The 23,164-nt window shown below is 34.8% G+C and overlaps 1 protein-coding gene across 1 annotated transcript; it reads right to left on the minus strand.

The window, feature by feature from the left end:
* Positions 1–8,440: 8,440 nt before the first annotated feature.
* On the minus strand, positions 8,441–12,760 carry LOC141553659 (late lactation protein-like). The gene is made up of 6 exons (XM_074285197.1): positions 12,671–12,760; positions 11,833–11,960; positions 11,092–11,162; positions 9,585–9,692; positions 8,605–8,706; positions 8,441–8,466 (listed from the first exon to the last, which is right to left on the minus strand). The coding sequence occupies exons 1-6, from the start codon at positions 12,758–12,760 to the stop codon at positions 8,441–8,443; spliced, it is 525 nt and encodes a 174-aa protein (XP_074141298.1).
* Positions 12,761–23,164: the final 10,404 nt, after the last annotated feature.

A 23,164-nucleotide genomic window follows, 5' to 3' on the forward strand; every position in this document is an offset into this window, starting at 1 on the left:
CAATATAACCTAGATACAATACATGTGTGTAAATACCATTTTCTTGTTGCACAATAAGCATTAGATTCCGAAGGTACATGTAAACTGGGCAGACAGACATTAGTGCTAACAATTTACATTGACTTCCTAGTATTCCTTCTCTGGGTGTAGTTATTTCTGTCCATCATTGATCAACTGGAAGTGAGTTGGATCTTCTTTATGTTGAAGATTTCCACTTACATCAGAATACATCCTCATACAGTATTGTTGTTGAAGTGTACAGTGATCTTCTGGTTCTGCTCATTTCATTCAGCATCAGTTGATGTAAGTCTCTCCAAGCCTCTCTGTATTCCTCCTGCTGGTCATTTCTTACAGAGCAATAATATTCCATAACCTTCATATACCACAATTTACCCAACCATTCTCCAACTGATGGACATCCATTCATCTTCTAGTTTCTAGCTACAACAAAAAGAGCTGCCACAAACATTTTGGCACATACAGGTCTCTTTCCGCTCTTTAGTATTTCTTTGGGATATAAGCCCAGTAGTAGTACTGCTGGGTCAAAGGGTATGCACAGTTTGATAACTTTTTGGGCATAGTTCCAAATTGCTCTCCAGAATGGTTGGATTCTTTCACAACTCCACCAACAATGTATCATTGTCCCAGTTTTCCCACATCCCCTCCAACATTCATCATTATTTGTTCCTGTCATCTTAGCCAATCTGACAGGTGTGTAGTGGTATCTCAGAGTTGTCTTAATTTGCATTTCTCTGATCAGTAGTGATTTGGAACACTCTTTCATATGAGTGGATATAGTTTCAATTTCATCATCTGAGAATTGTCTGTTCATATCCTTTGACCATTTATCAATTGGAGAATGGTTTGGTTTCTTATAAATTAGGGTCAGTTCTCTATATATTTTGGAAATGAGACCTTTGTCAGAACCTTTACTTTTAAAAATGTTTTCCCAATTTGTTACTTTCCTTCTAATCTTATTTGCATTAGTATTGTTTATACAGAAACTTTTTAGTTTGATGTAATAAAAATCTTCTATTTTGTGATCAATAATGATTTCTAGTTCTTCTCTGGTCATAAATTCCTTCCTCCTCCACAGGTCTGAGAGGTAGACTATTTTCTGTTTCTCTAATCTATTTATTATCTCATTCTTTATGCCTAAATCATGGACCCATTTTGATCTTATCTTGGTATATGGTGTTAAGTGTGGATCCATATCTAATTTCTGCCATACTAATTTCCAGTTTTCCCAACAGTTTTTTCCAAATAATGAATTTTTATCCCTAATGTTGGTATCTTTGGGTTTGTCAAAGATTAGATTGCTATAGATGTACCCTTTTTTGTCCTTTGTATCTAATCTGTTCCACTGATCTACCGGTCTATTTCTTAGCCAATACCAAATGGTTTTGGTGACTGCTGCTATATAATATAGCTTTTAGATCAGGTACACTTAGACCACCTTCCTCTGAGTTTTTTTTTTCATTAGTTCCCTTGCAATTCTCGACCTTTTATTCTTCCATATGAATTTTGTTGTTATTTTTTCTAGGTCATTAAAATAGTTTCTTGGGAGTCTGATTGGTATAGCACTAAATAAATAGATTAGTTTGGGGAGTATTGTCATCTTTATTATATTTGCTTGGCCTATCCAAGAGCACTGAATGTCTTTCCAATTATTTAAATCTGACTATTTTTGTGGCAAGTGTTTTGTAATTTTTCTCATATAAATCCTGACTTTTCTTTGGTAGATGGATTCCCAAATACTTTATACTCTTAACATTTGTTTGGAATGGAATTTCTCTTTGTATCTCTTGCTGTTGCATTTTGTTGGTGATATATAAAAATGCTGAGGATTTATGTGGATTTATTTTGTATCCTGCCACTTTGCTAAAATTCTGAATTATTTCTAATAGCTTTTTAGCAGAGTCTTTGGGGTTCTCTAAGTATACCATCATGTCATCTGCAAAGAGTGATAGTTTGATTTCCTCATTTCCTACTCTAATTCCTTGAATCTCTTTCTCGGCTCTTATTGCCGAGGCTAGCGAGAAAGCATGAATCTTAAAGGAATAATTGACACAGAAGAAATTCATAATCCAAAATCATCCTAACAGACTCTTATTATGGCCCAAATCTATTGAGATGAAATAAATCAAATATAAAAATAAAGTCTTTTAAATCTGAAAAGTCAAATTCATAAAGACAAAACAGGAAAGTACGAGTATGCAACAGTTAATAGGAAAAGTTGAGATACTTTTCAGTTGCCTTCAAAATCAACAAGGCTCGAAACTGTGACATTACCAAAAAGAAAAAAGCTATCACAATCTTAGGACCTATTAATGAGTCATAATTTCCAGAAAAAGGGAGCTAATATTCATAATTTATCACAGGCTCTTCAAATATCATCTGGAGCACAGTGTTCAATTCTAGGTGCTACTTAGAAATGCCAGGATGGAGTTCATCCAATGGAAAACTACCAGACTATATGAAGAATCAGTTAAAAGAATTAGTCATGCTTAGCCTGGAGACAAGAAGATTTATGAGGACGCATTATCTGTCATCAAGTATCTGAAATGATTTCATGTGGGAAAGGAATTAAACAAGTTGTATTTGGCGCCAAAGGGCAAAACTAGAAAACTTTGCCAGACTGCCCCAAAATGGACTGTGTTGCCTTGAGAAACAGCAAATTCCTCCACCTCCCCACTAAGAGTCCTTATGTGAAGGCTAGATGAAGACTTATTGAGGATTGGATGCAGAGAATTTCTTGAGTTAGAGCATGTGCTTTCTATGCTATCTCCCAACTCTGAAATTTTTCACTTATTTTGATAGGTTTTGTTGATACCTTTTGAGTTTTTTACATTGCCTAGATTTCTCCTTCCCCCATTCACCACAAGAAATTTATTTCTTATAACAAGAAATCTTTTTTAAAAAAGAAATAGAAAAAACAAAGGGAGATTTTTTAAATTCTGCAAAATGAATCAATATATTCATTTTAAAAGCTGATGTTATATTGCAGTGCTGTACAACTGTGGATCCTTCATCTTTGCAAAAGAGTAAGAGGAGAAAAAAAATCAGAAAAAGAATTATATATCGAAAAGGTATGAAAATAAATGCAATTTTACACTGTGTGAATCTCCTCTCTCTCTAATAGTTGGAAAATTATGAAGAATGAGTACAGCTCCAAAGAAGAAATATGAGAAATACTTTACCATATCCACTGCTGAAGCAGAAAGTTCAGAAGAGCAGAAAAATTGTATTTATTTTCATACTTTTCTCTTCAGAATATTTCCTCAATGATTTCACTGGTTTTGCTCTTTTTTCTCTTCTTCTTCTGTCTTTTTTTGTTCTTTCTTTCTTTTTTTCTCTTTTTTTGGTGATTGTTATTTTCCCTTATATTGCTATAGTTAGAGCATATATTGCTTTTCTGCTTCAGCTTGCTTTACTTTGTATCAGTTCATGTACGTTTCTCTATGTTCCTCTATATTTATCATATGCTTAGTATTGCTCAACCTAATTTCTTCATCTTAGCATAGTAATAATATTCTCCTACATTCATAATAACAATATTTGGTTAGCCATTCCCCAATCAATGAACATCTGCTTTGTTTCCAATTCCTTACTCCCGCAAAAAAAAAAAAGAAAAAAAAAGGGTACTATAAATATTTGGATATATATGGCTCTTTTGGTCTTTTTTCCAGTATTTCCAGTAACTTGCTTAGAGCACATACCTAGTAATAGAATCACTGGATCAAAGAGAATGAATGTTTTAGGTATCTTGTTTGCATAAATCCAAATTGCTTTCAAGAATGGTTGTCATCCAAAATCACACTAAAAATGCATTAGTATGGCTATCTTTCTATAGCCTTTCATGTTTACATTTTTTCCATCTTTGCCTATTTTCAAAGAGTGAAATCAAACTTCAGGGCTGTTTTGATGTGTATTTCACTTAAATTGGTGATTTGACACATTATGTCTTATTATCATTAATTGTTATTGCTCAGTCATTCAGTTATTCAGTTATGTCTAACTCTTCATGACCTCATGGACCATATTGTCTTTGGGATTTTCTTGGCAAGAATACTGGAATGTTTTGCATTTCCTTTTTTCCAATGGATTGAGGCAAACAGAGTTAAGTAACCTGCCTAGGGTCACACAGCTAGTAAGTGTCTAAAGTCAGATTTGAACTCAGGTCCTCCAGACTCCAGGCTTAGCACTCAAGCCATCTAGTTGTCTCCATGATTATTAATAATTTATGGTTGCTTGGGGAATTATTTGTTCATGTTTTTTTTACCACTTCCATATTGCCAAATGGCCTTTGAATATATGTCTATATATGATACATATGTGAATGTATGTAAATATATATGGTATACATGCAATAAAAAAGTCTGTTTAGAATATTCCCCCCTCATCAATTGCTTCCTTCTTTTTCTAGATGAATTAAAGAGTAAAAGCTTTTCAATTTCATGGAATCTAAAGCAAAGCTTCTTAAACTGTCTCAACACCAAATGGGGTCACATATTAAATGTGGGAGTCACAAAAAATTTGACAACAAAAGGTTTCTGAATGAAATGACCAAAAATTCATTCAAAATCAAATATAATGAATCTGAATTGTTTCTAGCAGCCCTTGCCCATATTGCATCATGCACTTTCACTGCCATTTTAATTTTAAATACACAATATACATACTTTGCACTGTGTATGCACAAATATCTTTAGAAATATTTCAGTTCAGATTTGACAGATCACATAAAAATTTCTCCAAAAAAAGAAATTACAAATGGAAAAAAGAAGCCCTGATATCCACTACCTGTTTTAACATTTGTTTGTGTCTCTCTCCCTTGTTTGATTAGGAATTCACCTCCTAACCAAAGCTGTAAAAGATATGATCTGCTCTCCTCTAATTGTTTTTGGTATGATCTTTATGTAAGGTATGTATGTCCTTATGGATTCATCTTGCAAACCGCATGAAAAAAATATATCTGGAATCTGAATATCTATTTCTGAGAAAGATTAGAATAGAATTGAGCCAAGTTATTTTCTCTTCTCACCTATGTCCAAGAAAATGCTCAATAGGAAATTATTTCTTTGTTGCACATAAGATGAAATTTCACCTCAAATCAAAAGAAAGGATCTGATCTCATCCAAGGGAAAAGTTTGAATTATCTAGGGAGACAAGCTTGGCCTTAAGGTCATGTTGAAAAGCTGGTTTCTCCTATGTACCTGGAATTTCCTAAGTCTTTAAACATATCTTCCTCCTGAAAATATATAGAATAAAGCATGTATCTCCCAAGGAAGCTCTGGCACTAATTCAATTCTTTATACAAATTCCTAATTACTATCAAGTCACATTCAACTTTCTCTTCCCTAATTTGGAGTTACATCTCCTGCACATAAAACAGCACACAAATACCTCAGGCTTAGGCAAAAACATCGTTGTGTTCCTCTTTGGGTCAACATCTTTTAAAGTCTCCTGTAAAAAAAAAATTACCTATGCCAAATTTAAAACCTGTAACTATGCAACATAAACACAAATAAACATCAACACCTTAAAATAATAATGGTTTTCCTAGCAAATAACCAACCTACTGTATCAATAAAAATAAATGGCATTATTTCTGGACAAATGATAGAATGGAAGGCTAGACTTCTCTCTAATTTCCTGGCCTCTTAAATCTCTCCAGAATAAAAATTATATTCACGAAATAAAAGCAATTTCAGCTGTCTCCATAATCTAAGATACAAATAATTCTAACAAGGTAAGAATCCAATGAACTAATAGCAGAGAAGGTGAACTCTTAAGCCTTATTATTAAGCCTAACTCTTATACTTATTCTGTAATTCCTCCCCAACCAGCCACCTTACTCTGGCAGTATTGCACAAACTGACCCACATAACACTTGTAAAAACTCAAGTCCACTCTCACCCTCATCTCCCTATAGCATCAGAAAGCAAAAGTCAAAACCTTGTTCTTTTAAGACTTGTTTAGTTGTTTCAGTTATATCTGATTTTTTGTAACCCTATTTGGGGTTTTCTTAGGAAAAATACTAGTCTTTTACCCTTTCCTTTTCCAAATGAAGAAACTGAGGGAAACAGGGCCACATTTGAACTCAGGAAGATGAGTTTTCCTGATTCCAAGCCCAGTGCTCTATTCACTGAACCATCTTAAACAGCTAGAAATAATGTGGCAATTCTTCTGGTGCTAAGATCTGAACAATTTCATTTTTATTTATTGATTTATTACATACAAGTTTCTTTTTTTTGGTCATGATTTTCATATAGACTGAAAATTCTTAGCTCATCTCTCCTTTACCTGTTTCTCATACTTTTATAATATATCCCTTATATTTTCTTTAGTTTTTTCACTTTTAGTTTTGTTTAAATATGTGTTGTCTTGTTTAGTTGTTTTCTGAATAACCCATGCTAATAGTCAGATATTCATTTCTTGGGTAAGGCTCTCTACCATCTGTTTTAGAGTCTCAATTCTCTTTGCCATTCTTCTTAGCTATTCCTTTTTGGATTTTTTTTGTTTCATTTCTTCTTGTCACTCTTGTGATGCTCGTGTATATTTTGGTGTATATATCCCAACACATTTTTTCTTGAGATTCTTCTTGAACTTTTGGGATTAGACTCTTCTTTGGGATTTGTTCCCTGGGTCTCTTTCAGTCCAAAATATATTTAAATAAAATTTGTTGTTTAGTTTGTTCATAACTGCCTGGTTTGTGTTTGGCCAAACTTTATTTCTATGCTACTTGATTTCATGGTCAGATTTTACTTCATTCTGTGTACTATGGTAAAGACTAGGCCCCAGATTCTTCAGGAATTATTCAAGCTTATTACCTGAACCATAGCCCAAGTCCAACAAAACTGGATGATAGGTTAAGAGAGAACTGCCTAGATGATGCTTTATGCTGAAATTATTATTATTATTATTATTATTATTCCCAGTTACCATGGAGTTTAAAAGCCATTCCAATACTAGAATCTTCCTAAGGCCTTTCTTTCCTTTTTTTTCTAAACAGTCTGCCTGAAGCATTTCTCTGACAGGTCTGAGCCTAGGGCTTTTTAAACATTTTTTTCTGATTTGGGGCCTCTGGTGCTGTCCCTTTGATGAGTTCTTCTCAGGGTTTTTTTTTCTGTTACTGCCTTAAGGATCCAAGGAAATACTCTTGCTGAGTCCTACTTAGGCCCCTTCTCTCATTGCCATTGCAATGGTCTTTCTACCTATCCTAGTTTATCTATGTTCCAGATTTCCATGCAGCTCTGGGCTGAGAAGGAATTTTCTATCTGACTTTAAAGAGTTTTTGGTGCATTTTTACTGAAGCATTTATGAAAGATCCAGGCTCTTGTGAGCATGCTGGCATCGTCCCATAATTTATTAGTTTTCATCATAATTTATCTCTCCATATTTGCATCTTACTTTAAGGACTAGCAAAAGAACTGACCAAAGATATCTTTCTGAATATCTTATATATGTAACCTTTGAACACATTCTATAAAAGCTATAAGTTCCCTGTGAATCTTTGGAATTTTGAGGCCCCCAGACTTCCAGGGATGTGTACCTGATTTGGCTGTAACCTATGTCTTGTTTACTATCTCAAGAAAAGAAAGAGAATGAGCCAAGTATGATTGCTTCATAAATTTATGTAGCACTTGTGTAGCACAGAAAATGTTAGAAATTGGAGGGAGGTGTTAGAGTGATGAGGGAGAAGTTTACACTGGATCCAAGTGCAGGTAATTACTTGTCATCTGAAGATATGGTTCAAATTTCCTAAACAATGTTAATTTTGACGTGAAAGGAATCATCTTGTCCTAGAAAACATCAAAGGGAAATTCAGTAATGATACTTGCAATTGCAGAAGGGAGCAAAAGTTTTACATGAGCTAGCAAGACCCAGCCCCAGAACACCAAAAGTTCAGAAATTTCATCATTGCATTCAAATACAATAATGGATAATTGGACTTAGAACAATCTAGACTTAGAGGTAGAATAGACCTTAGTATTATCTAGTCCTCCCTTCCACATATTTATGTTACAGAATAGAAAGACAAGATCCAAAGACTTAAAATAACTTTCCCAATATCAAACATATATATTTGAAGCCAGAACTTGAAACATGGTCTTCTGACTCCAAGTTCATCACTCTTTCCACAGTATCATATACTCTTCCAAGAAGATAGAGTGTAGCCAGTTGTTCTCTGCTTCCAGAAAGAACTCCCCAAAGGGCAATGGCCTTATGCTCTAATATCTGAGAATAAAGTAAATTGTACAAAAGCATTTATTAAGATATAAAGGTGCTAAAGACTAAGACAGAAATTCCAAGGAGTTTTTGACCTATTCAAGATATTGAAAACAATATCAGAACTCTGAACCACATGGCTTTTTAAGTCTGGAGATTTCTACATTTTTCTGGAAGATGCTCAAGAAGTCTTTAAAGGACTCTTACCTTAAACACGTTCTGGGATGCAGGCCTCTGCAAAAATAAAGACATATATTAGTTCATTTTCCAATAAAATTTCCTACCATAGAACTCATTAAAGGAACAATAATCTGTATGGTTAGATATGGAGTAGATGACAGGGCAAGAAAGAGCTAAAATTCTTCTTATTACCAATTTGTCTGGGGATAATGATTCTGCTTTCATCAAATCTTTCTCTGTGGATAAACTCGTAAAATTCCTGCAGGGCTTTTGGGTTCTCATCTGTATCTGGACCTGCAGAGAGAGATCAAGAGAGATAATTGTGAAATCTGAAAAAAAAATTAGCCTCCTAATGCTAGATACTTCCTGTTGTAAGAGTCCCTTATTTTAACTGCTTAGAAAAATTTAATTGTTAGCAAGAAAGATCAGAAGAGAACTCAGTAGTGGTTGAACAAGTCAACACTAGTTCCCTCCAATAAGTCCTCTTAACCTCCATTTCAAATATATCCCAAACCTTCAGCTATATAGAAAAAAATCCAAATCTACCAAATATGAATTAAAACAATACTCTCAAATGTCCAGAAATAAGTATAAGACTCATGTGCATGTTTGCCTTCACCCTCCATCTTCTGCTTTGTTTAAATAAGGCTCTGATCTCTGTGTGTATGCGTGTATGTGTGTGTGTGTGTGTGTGTGTGTGTGTGTGTGTGTGTGTGTGTGTGTGTGTGTAATGGGTGGGTGGGTGTGTGTGAGTAAGTGAGATAGAGTTGAGTAATTTACTCTGGATCACAAAACTAGTATCTGAGATTGGATTTTAACTCAGGAAGATGAGTCTGATTCCAAACCCAGTGCTTTATCCACTATTCTCCCTGTCCCCTTAGTGAATCACAAAGAAAAAGCTATCGCAATGCCTACAGCCTGAGAATGTGATGGGTTAACAGTGCTACTATCAAATCCCTAGCTAAAGAAATGTTTGAAGTGACTTGTAAAGTCCACTGTCCATTTCACTGGACTTTGATGAGTATCAAATGCAAAATCAATCTGTTCCTACTATTTTCAGGGATTTCATATTTGAGAATGTAAAGGAGGATCTGGACAGACAGATTCTATCAACTGCCTCACTTATTGAAAGATACTGTTTCTCTCAATTCACAGTATCACATATCACTTACTGATAAGTTCAATCATTCTCCTTGGATGAAACTTGTTTTGACAGGATAGAATCCAATAATTCTTCTCAGATGTTTTTACTACGGCACAGGTATAGCGTAGGTATCTCTCTATAAAGGAGTATTGAGAAGATAATCTGTTAGCATTTTAAATCCTCTTAGAAAATATCTGTATAGTAGAGTCTAAGGAGTACTTGAGAACCCTATTCTGGTCAGAGGTACCCTGTAGCCAGAAAGCAACCATAATCCAGGAATCACTAAAGATAGTTTAATGACACAGCAAAATGACCTTCCCCTTGTATGTCAAGCAACACATCATTTTGTATTTTTCTTGTGGAATTATTGTGGAATACTATGTATTAAAAGAACTCAGGATTCAGTAATTTAGATTAGAAGGACCTTAAGAAAATCTAGTCTCTAATCTTTCTTGTTACAGATGAGAAAACTGAAGTCCTAATAATTTAATTTGATCCAGGTCAAACAGGCGGCATGCTCTAAGCCATAGAAAGTCATTCTTGAGTCAGTGAAACAATCAATGAGATTTATTGTGTATTATCTTTTAATTGATACTTTTTACCATTCATTGATGTTGTTCTGAAACTTGGCTAAGTCTCTGAACTTAGTTCAGAAATTCAGCTGGTCTGTAATGAGTTAAGTTCAGAAATCCTGTTCTTCTAACCATTATTTTATTCTTGCTTCTAGGAAATCTTATATCCTTGAGAGATATAGATGGACACCAGTGAATCTGTATGTATGCATTCATCATCAATATATCCTTCAAGAATGTCTGGTTAGTTATCCAAAAAAGTCTGGTCCATTTGTGGGGGACCCAAACAATGAACATTCTCAGTCATTGGGGGAAAAAGGGATTGTTGCTAGCCCCTCATTCCCAACTTCCAACCAATCATATTATTTCCCCATGCCTCAGTTCTATAACCAATCATATTGATTTTACTATTCATTATGTGTTGAGAGAAGAATATGAGCTCCTTGAGAGCAGGTACTGTCTTACTTTTCTTTTTGCCTGCCCTGAATTTAGCATAGTGCTTTGCACAAAATGAGCACTTAATAAATGTTTTTTTTTCTATTCATTCATTTGAAATTTGTCCTTCCCTCAATAAGAAATCCAACCTCAATTGAATCGTAGCACAATTTAAGTTTCTTCTGAGATTTAACAGGGAGAGGGAGATTTTAAAAAGTGTCCTTGCATTTTCCCAAAGTAAATGATGGGAGTAGCTGCCTAAACTACCTTTGCGACCCCCACCCCTTGATCTCAGTGATTTGTTCAATTATGTCTGCAGGAAGGCAAACTTCCAAACAGTTTGGTTCATGTCTTAGAAAATCCTGCCAAACTCTCTGTATGTTGTCAAGAAAACCTAGTCTTTGGACTTCTGAACTCCAGGTAAATGCCAGGTCCCAGCCTTTCCTTGAACTTAATAAGTTGAGTAGGCCTCAGGCTGGGATTCTTTATCCTAGAGGGTCCATTTAACAATATGTTAGAGTGACTTACTCATGTCAACTCTCCTGTGTTCATCACTGTTTTCTAACATCATAGTAATCTCTTCACATTTGTCATCCATCCTGGAAAGCAGAATATACATGAATGGTTTCCCCAAAGACAAGTCTGTTAGAAATGTAAAGGTCATCAAAATCACAAAAGGTCATTTGAGTTCCAGATTCCCGAATCAGATCTCAAATTGACCAATCACAAGAGAATACCTGAGAGCTGGTTAGTATCACAGCTATTGCCTTTAGTGGTCCCACTCATTAAAAATTGGTTTTGTGGATTTTTTTTTAATATCAAACATTTTCTGAGCAAATCTATAGAACTAGTTATCATAAAACATATATTCTCTAAGAAATCACAAGTGGCCCGAAAGGAAAGGAAGAGAGGTACGTAGTATGAATAAAATATGATATATAGCCAGTGATGACTTTTGTCACAAATTATATAGGACAAAGTTATACAGGGGAATTGGGAAAATTATCAAAGTTCTGAACTCATAAGGGAATAAGAATTGGACAATGACTCAGGAAGTCAGTCAATAGATGAGAAGGAAGCATTGTGCTCATTGATGCTAAAATAGAAACTTCTCATTCATATATGAATGTTTCTAACTACTGCACGTGATCAGATTTAAAGAGAGTGATACTCAGAGGATATAAAGTAATAAGTTCTAGTTGCAGTCATAGAATAGGAGAGGTAAAGGATGAATCAGGCTCATAGGACAATTCTGAGCAGTCTACTTACTTCATCATGGTAAATCTGGCTTCCATTCTGTCATTAAGGTAGGTGATGGTCAAAGGTGACATGTCCTTAGGAAGCTCCTCCTCAGGAAATTTCGAGTCTACTGAAATGGCTTTTACATAGTATGTGCCCTAGAGAGAATTGTAATATGTAGCCAGGTCTTAAGAAAGAACAAATAAAAGAATAATAGATCTCCCTGCCACCTAAATATCTCCTGATCCTCTGCACCTTTCCTGAACTAATACAAAATTCATCTATAAGTCAGTTACCCCAGGGGTCATCATAGATATGGTGGTAGCACAATCCAACTGAAAAAAATTTTGGAAGAAACAAGTAGATTCAGATAAACTACCCTTAAGAATCCAAATCTATAAAGTTGCAGCAAATAGCTCATGGCCCAAAATAGAGCAAGGATTTCATATTGATCCTACAAATTAGTTTCCACAAATAGTGGCTCTGAGTCATTAGAGGTTCACTTCCACTTTGGAGTATAATTTGTTTGATGTGGCCATTGATAGGGGAAAAAATAACCAGATGACAGTCCCTATGTCTAGCTTAGTCTGGACAAAATAACTAAAAGTAAAGTCACGAGAAGAGTGAAATCCTTGACCTGGCTTCTACCTTTTGAACTAACACCCGTATTACTACTACCAGATTAAATCCAACATTTTCTAGCTGAATCTGCCCTGAAAACTTGTCCTGAAACTTGTACTTTATAAAATAAAAAGATTACAGTTTCCAGACATGGTTTAAAATATCCCAGGAAAAACTCAATTTTAAATGACATCCTCTTGCTTGCACATAAGACTCCATTCTGTAGCATTTCCCAAAGCAGACTTACCTTCTGGAGTTTAAATTCAGAAAATGTAAAGTCATCAGCATGGAAGATGGAGAATAGGCTTAGGGCAATGGTGAAGAATAGGACCTTCATCTTGCACAAATGTTTACAGGAGTTTCTCCTCCTCAGGCACTCACCAATGAAGCTGGTTAGAATGTCTAGGCCCCTCTCATACCAAGTGCCTCTTTATATTTCCTGGGCTTGTTTGACACCAAAGATTGACCAATCTTAGACGTAATGATCACATGATAATAAGACATTGGTGGGAAGGAAAAGAGGGAAATAATGTATTATTATTATAATTATTGGAATAGAAAAAATCATCTAAGAATAAGAACTATTTTATATCTATATCCTTTATGAATTCCAATAATTGATATGTTTGTTGCTGGGAAAGAGATTATAATCAGAATAGGAAGTTTTCAAAACTTCTTTACTTTGAATAATATGGAAAATTCAGTGACCTCATTTCAATCCCACAGTCTCCCCAGCTCCACCTACTCACATTTTCTGGCACATCTTTGAGGGTTTGTCAGGTGCTTTGGAGACCTCCCTTTATTCTTGTACACATCTACTAGCAAGAATCCTGAATAAGGAAGGATTCAAAGAGTCTGAATTCAATTCCCATTTCTTTTATTCACAAAGTTAGAAAAATCCTTTCATCTTTCATATGTATAAGACTTTTAACTTTTCCAGTCATTGTCCTACCTACTCTCTCATAACAGCCTTGTGATGTCAGCAAGTCTTTTAAAATTATCTCCATTTGCCAAAAAAGAAATGAAGGCATGCAATGGCCAAATAACTTGCTTGGTTTCTCCCAGAAGTCTCCTGAGCTTAGCCCTACCATGCTCCTAAATGTGTAATTGAAATTATCTTTTTTTCTTGGAAAAAAAATGATAACTTTTTTTGAAACCCCTTTAATTGTCCAAGTGGAGAATATTCTTCTGCCTGACACCCTGAACTAAGTTTATTAGTTCATAACAATCGCATCTCTGTAAAGGGAAGTTGACGTCTCTTTGTCATGTCCACAAGACTTTTCAGATGAACACAAATTACGATATTGTGATCGGTTGATTTCATATTCATTTAAAAAGAAATGATAAGCCCTGCTCAGTCCAGAAATTGGAAGATTGGGCAGTGAAGTAATAAGGTTAGGCTTGAATAACTTCTGAATACACATATTCTTCTGTTTCTGGATATCAAGAAATAGACAATGTTATCACTACATCTTATTGAATTATAGATTTATTAATAGCATGCATATCACAAAAATGATATTAAATGTTATATGTTTCTCCCTCACTGCAACTCTTGGCTCACAGTCTTGGTCTGATTCTAAGAAATGAAACTTTATACTTAACTATGGCAATCATCTTCCTTTAGACTATGTGGCCCTAAATATTCTATGGGGTTTTGTAAAAAGGCAAGGAAAGAGAGTTGGAGAATTAGAGATATATCATTCCAGGCCAAGGTGCTTTTGAATTCATCAATCAAGACTAGGCTACACAAAGATAACCACAGAGATTGAAAGAATTCTTTTGGTATTGGTGATTAACTTATGGATTAATCAAACATTCTATCTGTCTCCCTATCTCCTTTATTCTACAAGGAAAAGGTGTCAGATCTAACCATTCTGAGTTATTAGTGTAAACAAATGTCCAAAGAACCATTTCTGACTTGGCATATTTCTACCCAGACCCATCTTCCAGTAAGTAAGAGAGAAGTAGCATTTGCCTCTTGCTCAGGTTCAGGCTTGTTCAATGATCACCCCTATTTCTATCATCCAGGAAAACATACTCTTTGCTGATTTGCCAAGAAGATAAAACTTCTGGACTGTACCCAAAGGTCATGGACTTTTTCTAAATTTGCTTCTAGTGGGTGAGCACTGAAAGAGGATATAGCAAGTTTGTATCTGGGCAGAATTTTTTCAAGTGAGCATGAGGTTTGATAGAACATTTGGTTACATTTTTTTAAGTTAAAAATGTTTATTTGAGAATCACTATCAATTGCAACCTAGACCAGTGTTTCCTGATGTAAGTCCTTTTCATATGTTAACAGTTTGTTGCCAGTAAGCAACAAAGAAGGAACATTTAGTAAGGAAAATTGATAAAATGCCCTTGTGACAAGGTCATCTCTCAGAGAAAAATAAGAAAGACACATTTCAGATGAATGAGTTAATAAGTCTTATTTGTAGATAGAACAATGACTGAGGTAACAATGGCTATGCCATAGTGTCATCCATTAGTTCATATGTATGTTATGATTCTTAAAAAAGCTTTGAAGGTTAGAGGCAGTTAGGTGACACCACAGGTAAAGAGTTCCAGACCTGGAGTATGCAAGTATTTACTGGTTGTGTGATCCTGCTCAAGTCACACCTTCTGTCCACTTCAGTTTCTTCATCTGTAAATTAGGGATTATTAAATATTTAGATAAATTTAGATAAATAGTAGAATTTTCCTTCCAGGGGTGTTTTAGTATAAAAATGAGATAATATTCTAAAACTCTTCACAAAGTTTACAGGATTATAGTCTTTATTATGACTTCCAAAATCATACATCAAATCACGAAGAATTGTGGGAAGATTGCATATGTCTTTTGGGGGATTTTTTAAGATAAAGATGAGCTGCTGGTTACCACAAGGTTCTAATTTGTGAGATGAGAGGCTGTTGAAAAAAAAAAAAAACAGAGAAAAGTTTTAAGAAAAAAGAAGACATATAAGCTAAGCCTGGGAAGATTGGGATAAAAAAAATAAGAAATTTCCATCTGAGATCACTAACTCTTCAACTGTTTTGCTTATGGGAGGAACAGTAATGGCAAGTAACTGCTAGAAACTCACTTGTAGAAAGCTGAGTCCTGTTCTCAGTGAAGAAGTTTTAGTGCTTATCACTATCTAGTCTCACTACAAGGGTAGCTGGGTAGTAAAATGGATAGAGGAGGATATATGTTTTAATCCAACTTCAGATATTTATTAGTTGTATGACCCTAAGCAAGTCACTTAACTATGTTTGCCTTAATCATTTGTAAAATCAGAATACTGTAGAGAAGGAAATAGTAAACCACTCCAGTATTTTTACCAAGAAAACCCCATGAACTTTATCATGGATTCAGATAGAGTCAGATATAACTGAACAATAACAATAAATGTCATTGTAGTTTGAGAAAGCAGAAATCTCTTCAATTTGTTGCTATCTACTATCTGAGAGATTTGGGGAAGAGAAACAGGATGAAAGATAAGCTTTTTGTGTCCTTTGCTTTGTGCTGTTCTTTGCAGTAAGAAGAATCTTAGAGCTATTAACTTAATGCAAAATCCTCTGCTGTTGACACATCCAATTAACCTAGATGTTCTCGGGATTAAGTATGTGTATTCTCACTGAAAGGGGATAACACATTTATTCAGTTCCCTGTTAAAACTCACTATTATTTAAAAAAAAAAGTGCTTGTCACTGATTCACCTAGAGAACCAGGAAAGATAGTGGAATTCTGCTAACTGCACCACAACGACTTTGAAAATATACAATATTGGAATATTGTATGGAATGTGTGGAAATCTAAAGGGGAAAAAAACAGTGAGTCATTTTTCCAAGTCAGGTTGGCATAGGGAGGTAGAGAAGACTGCAGATTCAGAAGTAAACGGTCTAGTTAAGAGTGTTCCAAGTGGACTCTTCCAGTTTTGTGGCTGTGTTCTAGGGAAGGGAGGAGCCCTAATCCACCAAGGTTGTCTGCCAGTGTTCCAAAAACAAGAATAGGTACCAACTTGCAACTTACCTATAACCATACTTGATTATAGATCCAGTATAGACTGAGGAGGAAGCATGTGTTTAGAGGTGGTAGACCAGGAAAATGAGTAGTTTCAACCCCAAACTGTAACTAAAGGTCAGAAATAAGCAAGTTGCAGTTTTATGGTTCTAATCCTGGGACTGGAAGGGAATCTCAGATATAACCTAAAGTTCAGTCTAAAGCTTGCTGTTCAATAACCAAGAAAATAAACTAAACTCAAAGAGGATTCTACAGCTCTGTCACTGACCTAGCAGAGATTGTCAGCTGTTTGACAGTGATTGAATCTAGCAATGGTCTCTTAGAATTCCATTCAAGTGCAAGCTCAAGGTTGTATTTACTCAGATCCAAAAGTTTAAGGAGCTCAGAATAGAAGGGCAACAATCACACCATGCCCTGAATTAAGTCATTTTTGGTATACTGAAGTCTTACAGTGCTCAGAACAAAGTCTCCCTGAAACCCTTCAGTAACACAATAGTCAGTACCAGAGAAATGCTGTGTTGAATGAACACATTTGAAACATAAAGATTCCCAAAGGAAAATAAGGATTTGAAATAAAATCTATCCTGCTGTATCTGAAGTCAAAAAGTAAGCATGATCTCAGTGATCATGATCATGATCATGAATAACAATCATGATCTCAGACAAGGTAACAGCAAAAATTGACTCGATTAAAAGAGGTGAACAAGAAAACTAGATTTTGATGAATAACAAAAATATTATAAATTAATATTAATACTATAGATATGCATTGGATGACATAACATCTAAATGCTGTTTTAAAAGTTAAATGAGTTATAAGGATAAATAGATAGTAAAGCTATAATACAGGGAGACCTTTATCCTTTACTAGCAAAAGCTAACTAAAACTAAAACAGAAAAAATTTAAGGATTATATTCCAAGAGATCAAATAAAGAGGAAAATATGTAAATATATATATATATATGAAAATAGCAGCTCTTTTTGTGACATGAAAAAACTGGAAAATTGAGTAGAGGTGCCCATCACTTATGGAATGGCTGAATAAATTATATTATAGATATATAATAGAATGCTAGAATGATATAAGATACAGTGATGATAGAGAAAACTGAAAAAACTTGTCTGAACTAGTGCTGGCAAATTCAGGAGAAAAATCTGTACAGTAACAACAACATTGTAAAGACAATGTTTCACTGGTTTCATTTTCACATACCCCTCTGACTCACTGATTCTGGGGGAAAGTTGCTTATTCCCATTGCTACTTCTCCCTCTACCTTGGTCATTCACTAAATTGTTTTGAGGTTCACACAATTTGGATTTACCCTGCAATCAAGTTTCTGTTAACTATTATCTCCCAAACTCAAAGGCAATCTTTTTTCCTAGGACACCCTCCAGTGAATTGAGTACCTAATTTAGTCTTTTGTTTCCCCAATGTCTGCTTCTTACTAGAGGACTTCAAAATACATATTGATGTTTCCTAAAACATCCTAACTTCATAGTTGTTAAATTAACTCATTTCACATGACCACCTTCTCCATCTCCCTTCAGTTAGAGAGAGTCATAACCTTGGTCTTACCATTGTCCCTGTGTTCTCTTTCCGTGTTCATAAACTTTGAAGTTTCCTTATGTTATCACAAGGTGTCATTCCATTTTTTCCTTCTGCATTAGAACTCCTAGCCTCTTGGTGAGGATAATCTTCAAACCTGCCACTCTTTAGTTTATTCCCAGACTATCACACTTAAACTGACTGTACTCTCTTCCCTTCCCTATCCTGATGACTATTAACAGTTTAACTGTATACCATCCTTTCACCTTGAGTCCCTTATCCCTTTTCAACATTGTTTCCCTGCCAGGTTTCAGCTTTGGATTACCAATACCATCTTATGTCTTCATTACAACTCACATACCACTGAAAACAATTGGAGAAAATCATAAAAGTACATTGATTGTATCCACTACAAATTTATGTTACATAATTTCAACATGGCTCTACCTTATATTAAAGCAATTTTTTCATGTCTTCCTGACTGATTCATTATTACACTCTCCAAATACCTTATCCAAATACTTTCTTCCTTTCTCAAACATTGCATAATTGTCCGTTCCCCTCACAATCTAAGCTGAGAACTTTGCCTCACATTTCACTAAACCAAAAAAATAAAAAAAAAATAAAAAAAAAAAGGGCCAAGATTTCTCTCATCCCCTCTTTATTATCTCACATGACTCATATGCCTTCTGCCACTATGTTCTCCTTGGACCTCTACCTCACATGAATAAGTGACCCTTTTCCTTGTCAAAGTAAATCATTCTATAAGCACAAGAAATTTCACTTCATTCCCTTTTTTCCCTTCCCATCTTTTCCAGATTTTTCCTTATATTATCCTCATTCCCTCACTAATCTTCAATCTTTTCTTATCTACAGGCTGCTTTCCTACTACCTACAAATACACCCAAATCTTTGGTACCCTCAAAAATACCCTCATTTACTCCATAAATCTCTGTTCACTATCTTCCTGTATCTCTCCTCCCTTTTGTGACTAAAATCTTTGAGAAGGTCATTTACAATTGGTACCTACATTTTCTTTCCTCTCTCTCTCTTAACTCTCTACAGTTTGACTTCCTTTCATCCTAGTAATTCACTATCCCCAACATGAGACAGGTAGATAGTGCCATAATGCATAAAGCACAAGTCCTGGACTCAGGAAGACTTATTTATCTCCGAGTTCAAATCCAGCTTCAGATACTTACCATCTATGTGACCCTGGGCAAGTCATTTAACCTTGTTTGCCTCAGTTTTCTTATCTGTAAAATGAGCTGGAGAAGGAAATATCAAACCACTACAATATCTTTGACAAGAAAATCCCAAATAAGGTTATGAAAAATCAGACACAACATACAAATCAGTGAGACTGAAAGATGGTACTGTGGATAGAGCGCTGGGTTTACAGTCAGGAAAACCTAAATTCAAATCTGGCCTCAGATACTTACTAGTTATGGGACCCTGAGAAGGTCTCTTAATCTGTTTGCCTCGATTTCTTATGTGCAAAATGAACTAGAGAAGAAAATGGCAAACCATTCTAGCATACTTGCCAAAAAAAAAAAAAAAAAAAAACCACAAATGGGATCATGAAAAGCCAGACATGACTCAAAAGAATGTATGATAGCAACAAAAATCTTCAAAATGCATATGGAATTATCCAAACTTGCAAGAAATATTAAGTTATTTTAGTATTTCTCTCACTTTTATGTGACTCCAATCTCAAGATCCCAAGCAGACAATTCCAAAGCTGTGCCCCCACCAGCATATGCCCTCACCCCCAATGGCATTCTAGATGTTCATCATATTGTTGTATCAATAAACCATGTTGTTTCCCAAATTTCTAGATAACATATATGAATTCTAAGCCTTCAAGAGACCATAGTTTTAATCAATTACATATGTAATGCTCAGAAATTCAGGATCTGGGTTGAACAAGGGTAAAGAAATTAGGGAAGGAAATACATAGTTTTTTAGGTCAAATCATAAGAATAACTGCCTATCTTACCTATGTCTCCTCAGAGTCTCTAGCCAAGTGATTTAGTTTATCATGTCTAGGAAAAGATAAAGCTCATTATTTGACATTAATTAAACCCAGCCTTTGGAATTCAGAACTCAGTGAAATATTAGTTCTTACATTTTGCCTGAGCCTTGGCAATCCTTATTTCAGAGATTTTATTTGAGTCATTTACCCATGTTGTATTTCCCAGAAATACCTGGTTTTTTTTCTAAAATCAAGTTGTGTTAATTGCTTCATACTTAGCATTCACCCTAGAAAAAATGCATATGAATGATAACTAAAAAACAAACAAACCAAGAAGAATAGAAATTGACATATCAATTTAATAACCAATACTAAAAAAAAGAGTTCTGACTTTTCCCATCCATTTATTGAACCTAAATGTTGTCTGTATTAATTCATAGAATGAGAATCATAGAAGACCATGATTTCTAAAGAATCAAAATCACAAGTGACCCCAAAGGAAATAGAGAAGTATGATAGGTATAAAATATGGCAGGTAGTAAGCTGCATATAATAAACTATGTTACTAGCATAACTTATGAGGCTGAAGCATCTGTAGAGGAACTGAGAAATTTAAAGGAATTCTATGATCATGTGGAGGTTAGTATTTGGTAACTAAGAAAGTCATCCAGTGGAAGAATTTCACCTCTTGGTTTTAGATACATGTCAGTTCCATAATTAAAAATAAAAAAAAAAATTATGACCAAAATGTGTGCTCAAATAGGGTGAACAGATAGGCTGTAGAGTAATTGGCTCTAGTTATGGTCTTAGGATAGTGTTAGCAAAAAAGAAGCAGACAGCTCTAAGCAGGTTACTTACTTAATGGTAAATTTGATCTTTACATCACCACGCATCCAGGTGAATAAAGATCAAGGGAAACATGGACTTAAGTATCTTCTTCTCAAGAAATTCTTTTCTTGGGGCAGCCAGGTGGCGCAGTGGATAGAGCACCAGCTCTGAAGTTAGGAGGACCCGAGTTTAAATCTGGCCTCAGACACTTAACATTTCCTGGTTGTGTGACTTTGGGCAAATCATTTAACCCCAATTGCCTTTAAAAAAAAAAAGAAAGAAAGAAAAGAAATTCTTTTGTCCCATAATGGGCTTTACATAATATATGCCCTTAAAATTTGTAATTTGTAGCTAGGGATTCAAAATTTAAAATGAGGGATTATTTTGTCTCTTTACTCCATAATTTCTTCTATTAAAACCTTCTGCTTTCATCTGCCATCTCTGAACATAATTCCAACTCTAAGGGGGAAAAATTATCCATGAACTGGGAACCTTAGACACTGACCTGATATCAGAACTTCAAATTGCAACTTTGTAAAAAGGTGAAGTAGCCTTAGGAACCCAAACATACAAAGTTGCAGCTTATGATTCATGGCCAAAAAAAAGGAGAAATAGGCATTTGTTACTAATTCCCCAAACCAAATCCTTGCAGAAAGTAACTCTGAATCATTTGAGACCCAATTCCAATTGGGAATATGACTTATTCTGACTGGCCATTGGCAAGGATAAAATTATCAAGGTTATAGACCCAATCTCCAATTTGCACTAGACACAGTGAACAGCGGCAAAGGTGAGAAAACAGTCAAATTCTTGACCTGGCATCTACTTCGTTCTTTGGCTTCCCTTCATAGACTCAATTCAAGATTTTTCTAGTCAATTATTGTCATTTTTAGGCCAAACACAGTACAATGTTCCTGGCCAAGCTGAAAAGGCCCCAGAGGATCCTTAAGTTTGAAATGACAAGCTAGCATCCATCCCTCCAATCGACAACAACTTCCTCAAGTAGCCTAACTTCCAATGATTCAGATTCAGATTCTGAACATGGAGCATGATCAGCATGGAAGATGGAAAATAGGCTAAGCCCAATAGTTAGAAACAGGGTTTTCATCTTCACAGACATTCACAAGATAGTCTTTTCAATCACATGGTCAAGGAATTTGACTAAAATGTCTATTTCCCTCTCTTATTTGTATTTCCTTGGATTAATATGATATTGAAGATTGATCATCCCTATGCACATGGTCCAGCTAATCATAAACTTGAACTTTGGGGATAAAGAATAGATAAAATGCCATATTACAGTTTTTGGAAATCTCTTATCTTTATTAATTTTGAATGGCTTCATTATAATCCATCCAATAAATCAACAAGATCTATTTTTAATGGCTACATCTACCATGAATTCTAATAATTGTTTTGTTTATTGTTGGGAAGGAAATTATCAGAATAGGAAATTTTCAGAGGTTCTTTGAACAACAAAGTGGCTTTATTTCAATTCCAACACTCCCTATCTTTGCTGGCACATTTTGAAAAGTTTTTCAGATGCACTAGAGAACTCCCTCTAAACTTTTATGTATGATACTGTAGGGAAAACAAAACAAAAAAAAAAAAAAAACAGAACAAGTAAATTTCCAGAATCAGGGTTTAAGGTCCAGTCATTACTTACTCAACTTTAGACAAGACTTTTTACCTCTAATTGGTGAAGGGTTTTTACCTTCTCTAAATGTTGTCCCATCTCTATCTTATATCAGTTCTGTGAAATTAACAAACTTTCTTTTTTTATTATTTTTTTCAAAATTTATTTATTTTCAAAATATGTAAATGGATAATTTTCACCATTCACCCCTATAAAATCATGTTCTAAATATTTCCTCCCTTCTCCCTACCCCCTCTTCTAGATTGCAAGTAATTCAATATATGTTAAACATGTCTAATTCTTCTATACATATTTCCTTTTTATTATATCTTTTTATTTACAAGATATATGCATGGGTAATTTTTCAGCATTGACCCTTGCAAAACCTTCTGTTCCAACTTTTCCCCTCCTTCCTCCCATCCCCTCCTCTAGATGGCAGATAGACCTATACATGTTAAATGTTAAAGTATATATTAAATACAATATATGTATATATATCCATATAGTTATTTTGCTGCACAAGAAAAAATGGACTTAGAAATAAGGTAAAAATAACCTGAGAAGGAAATCAAAAATACAAGTGGACAAAAACAGAGGAATTGAAAATGCTATATTGTGGTTCATACTCATTTCCCATAGTTCTTTCGCTGGGTGTAGCGGGTTCTCTTCATTATGAAACAAATAGAACCGATTTGGTTCATCTCATGAAATTAACAAACTTTCTATCAACATCCCCATCTGATTCATATAGGAAT

This window comes from Sminthopsis crassicaudata, chromosome 2, assembly GCF_048593235.1.
Source record: "Sminthopsis crassicaudata isolate SCR6 chromosome 2, ASM4859323v1, whole genome shotgun sequence".
In the NCBI taxonomy this organism is placed as follows: Eukaryota; Metazoa; Chordata; class Mammalia; order Dasyuromorphia; family Dasyuridae; genus Sminthopsis; species Sminthopsis crassicaudata.

Coding starts and splice junctions, on each gene's coding strand:
- LOC141553659 (XM_074285197.1), bottom strand. CDS start 12,760: ATGAAGGTCCTATTCTTCACCATTGCCCTAAGCCTATTCTCCATCTTC. Junction 11,961..12,670: donor CTGAATTTAAACTCCAGAAG/GTAAGTCTGCTT, acceptor AATTCTCTCTAG/GGCACATACTATGTAAAAGC. Junction 11,163..11,832: donor GCCAGATTTACCATGATGAA/GTAAGTAGACTG, acceptor TCTGCTTTCCAG/GATGGATGACAAATGTGAAG.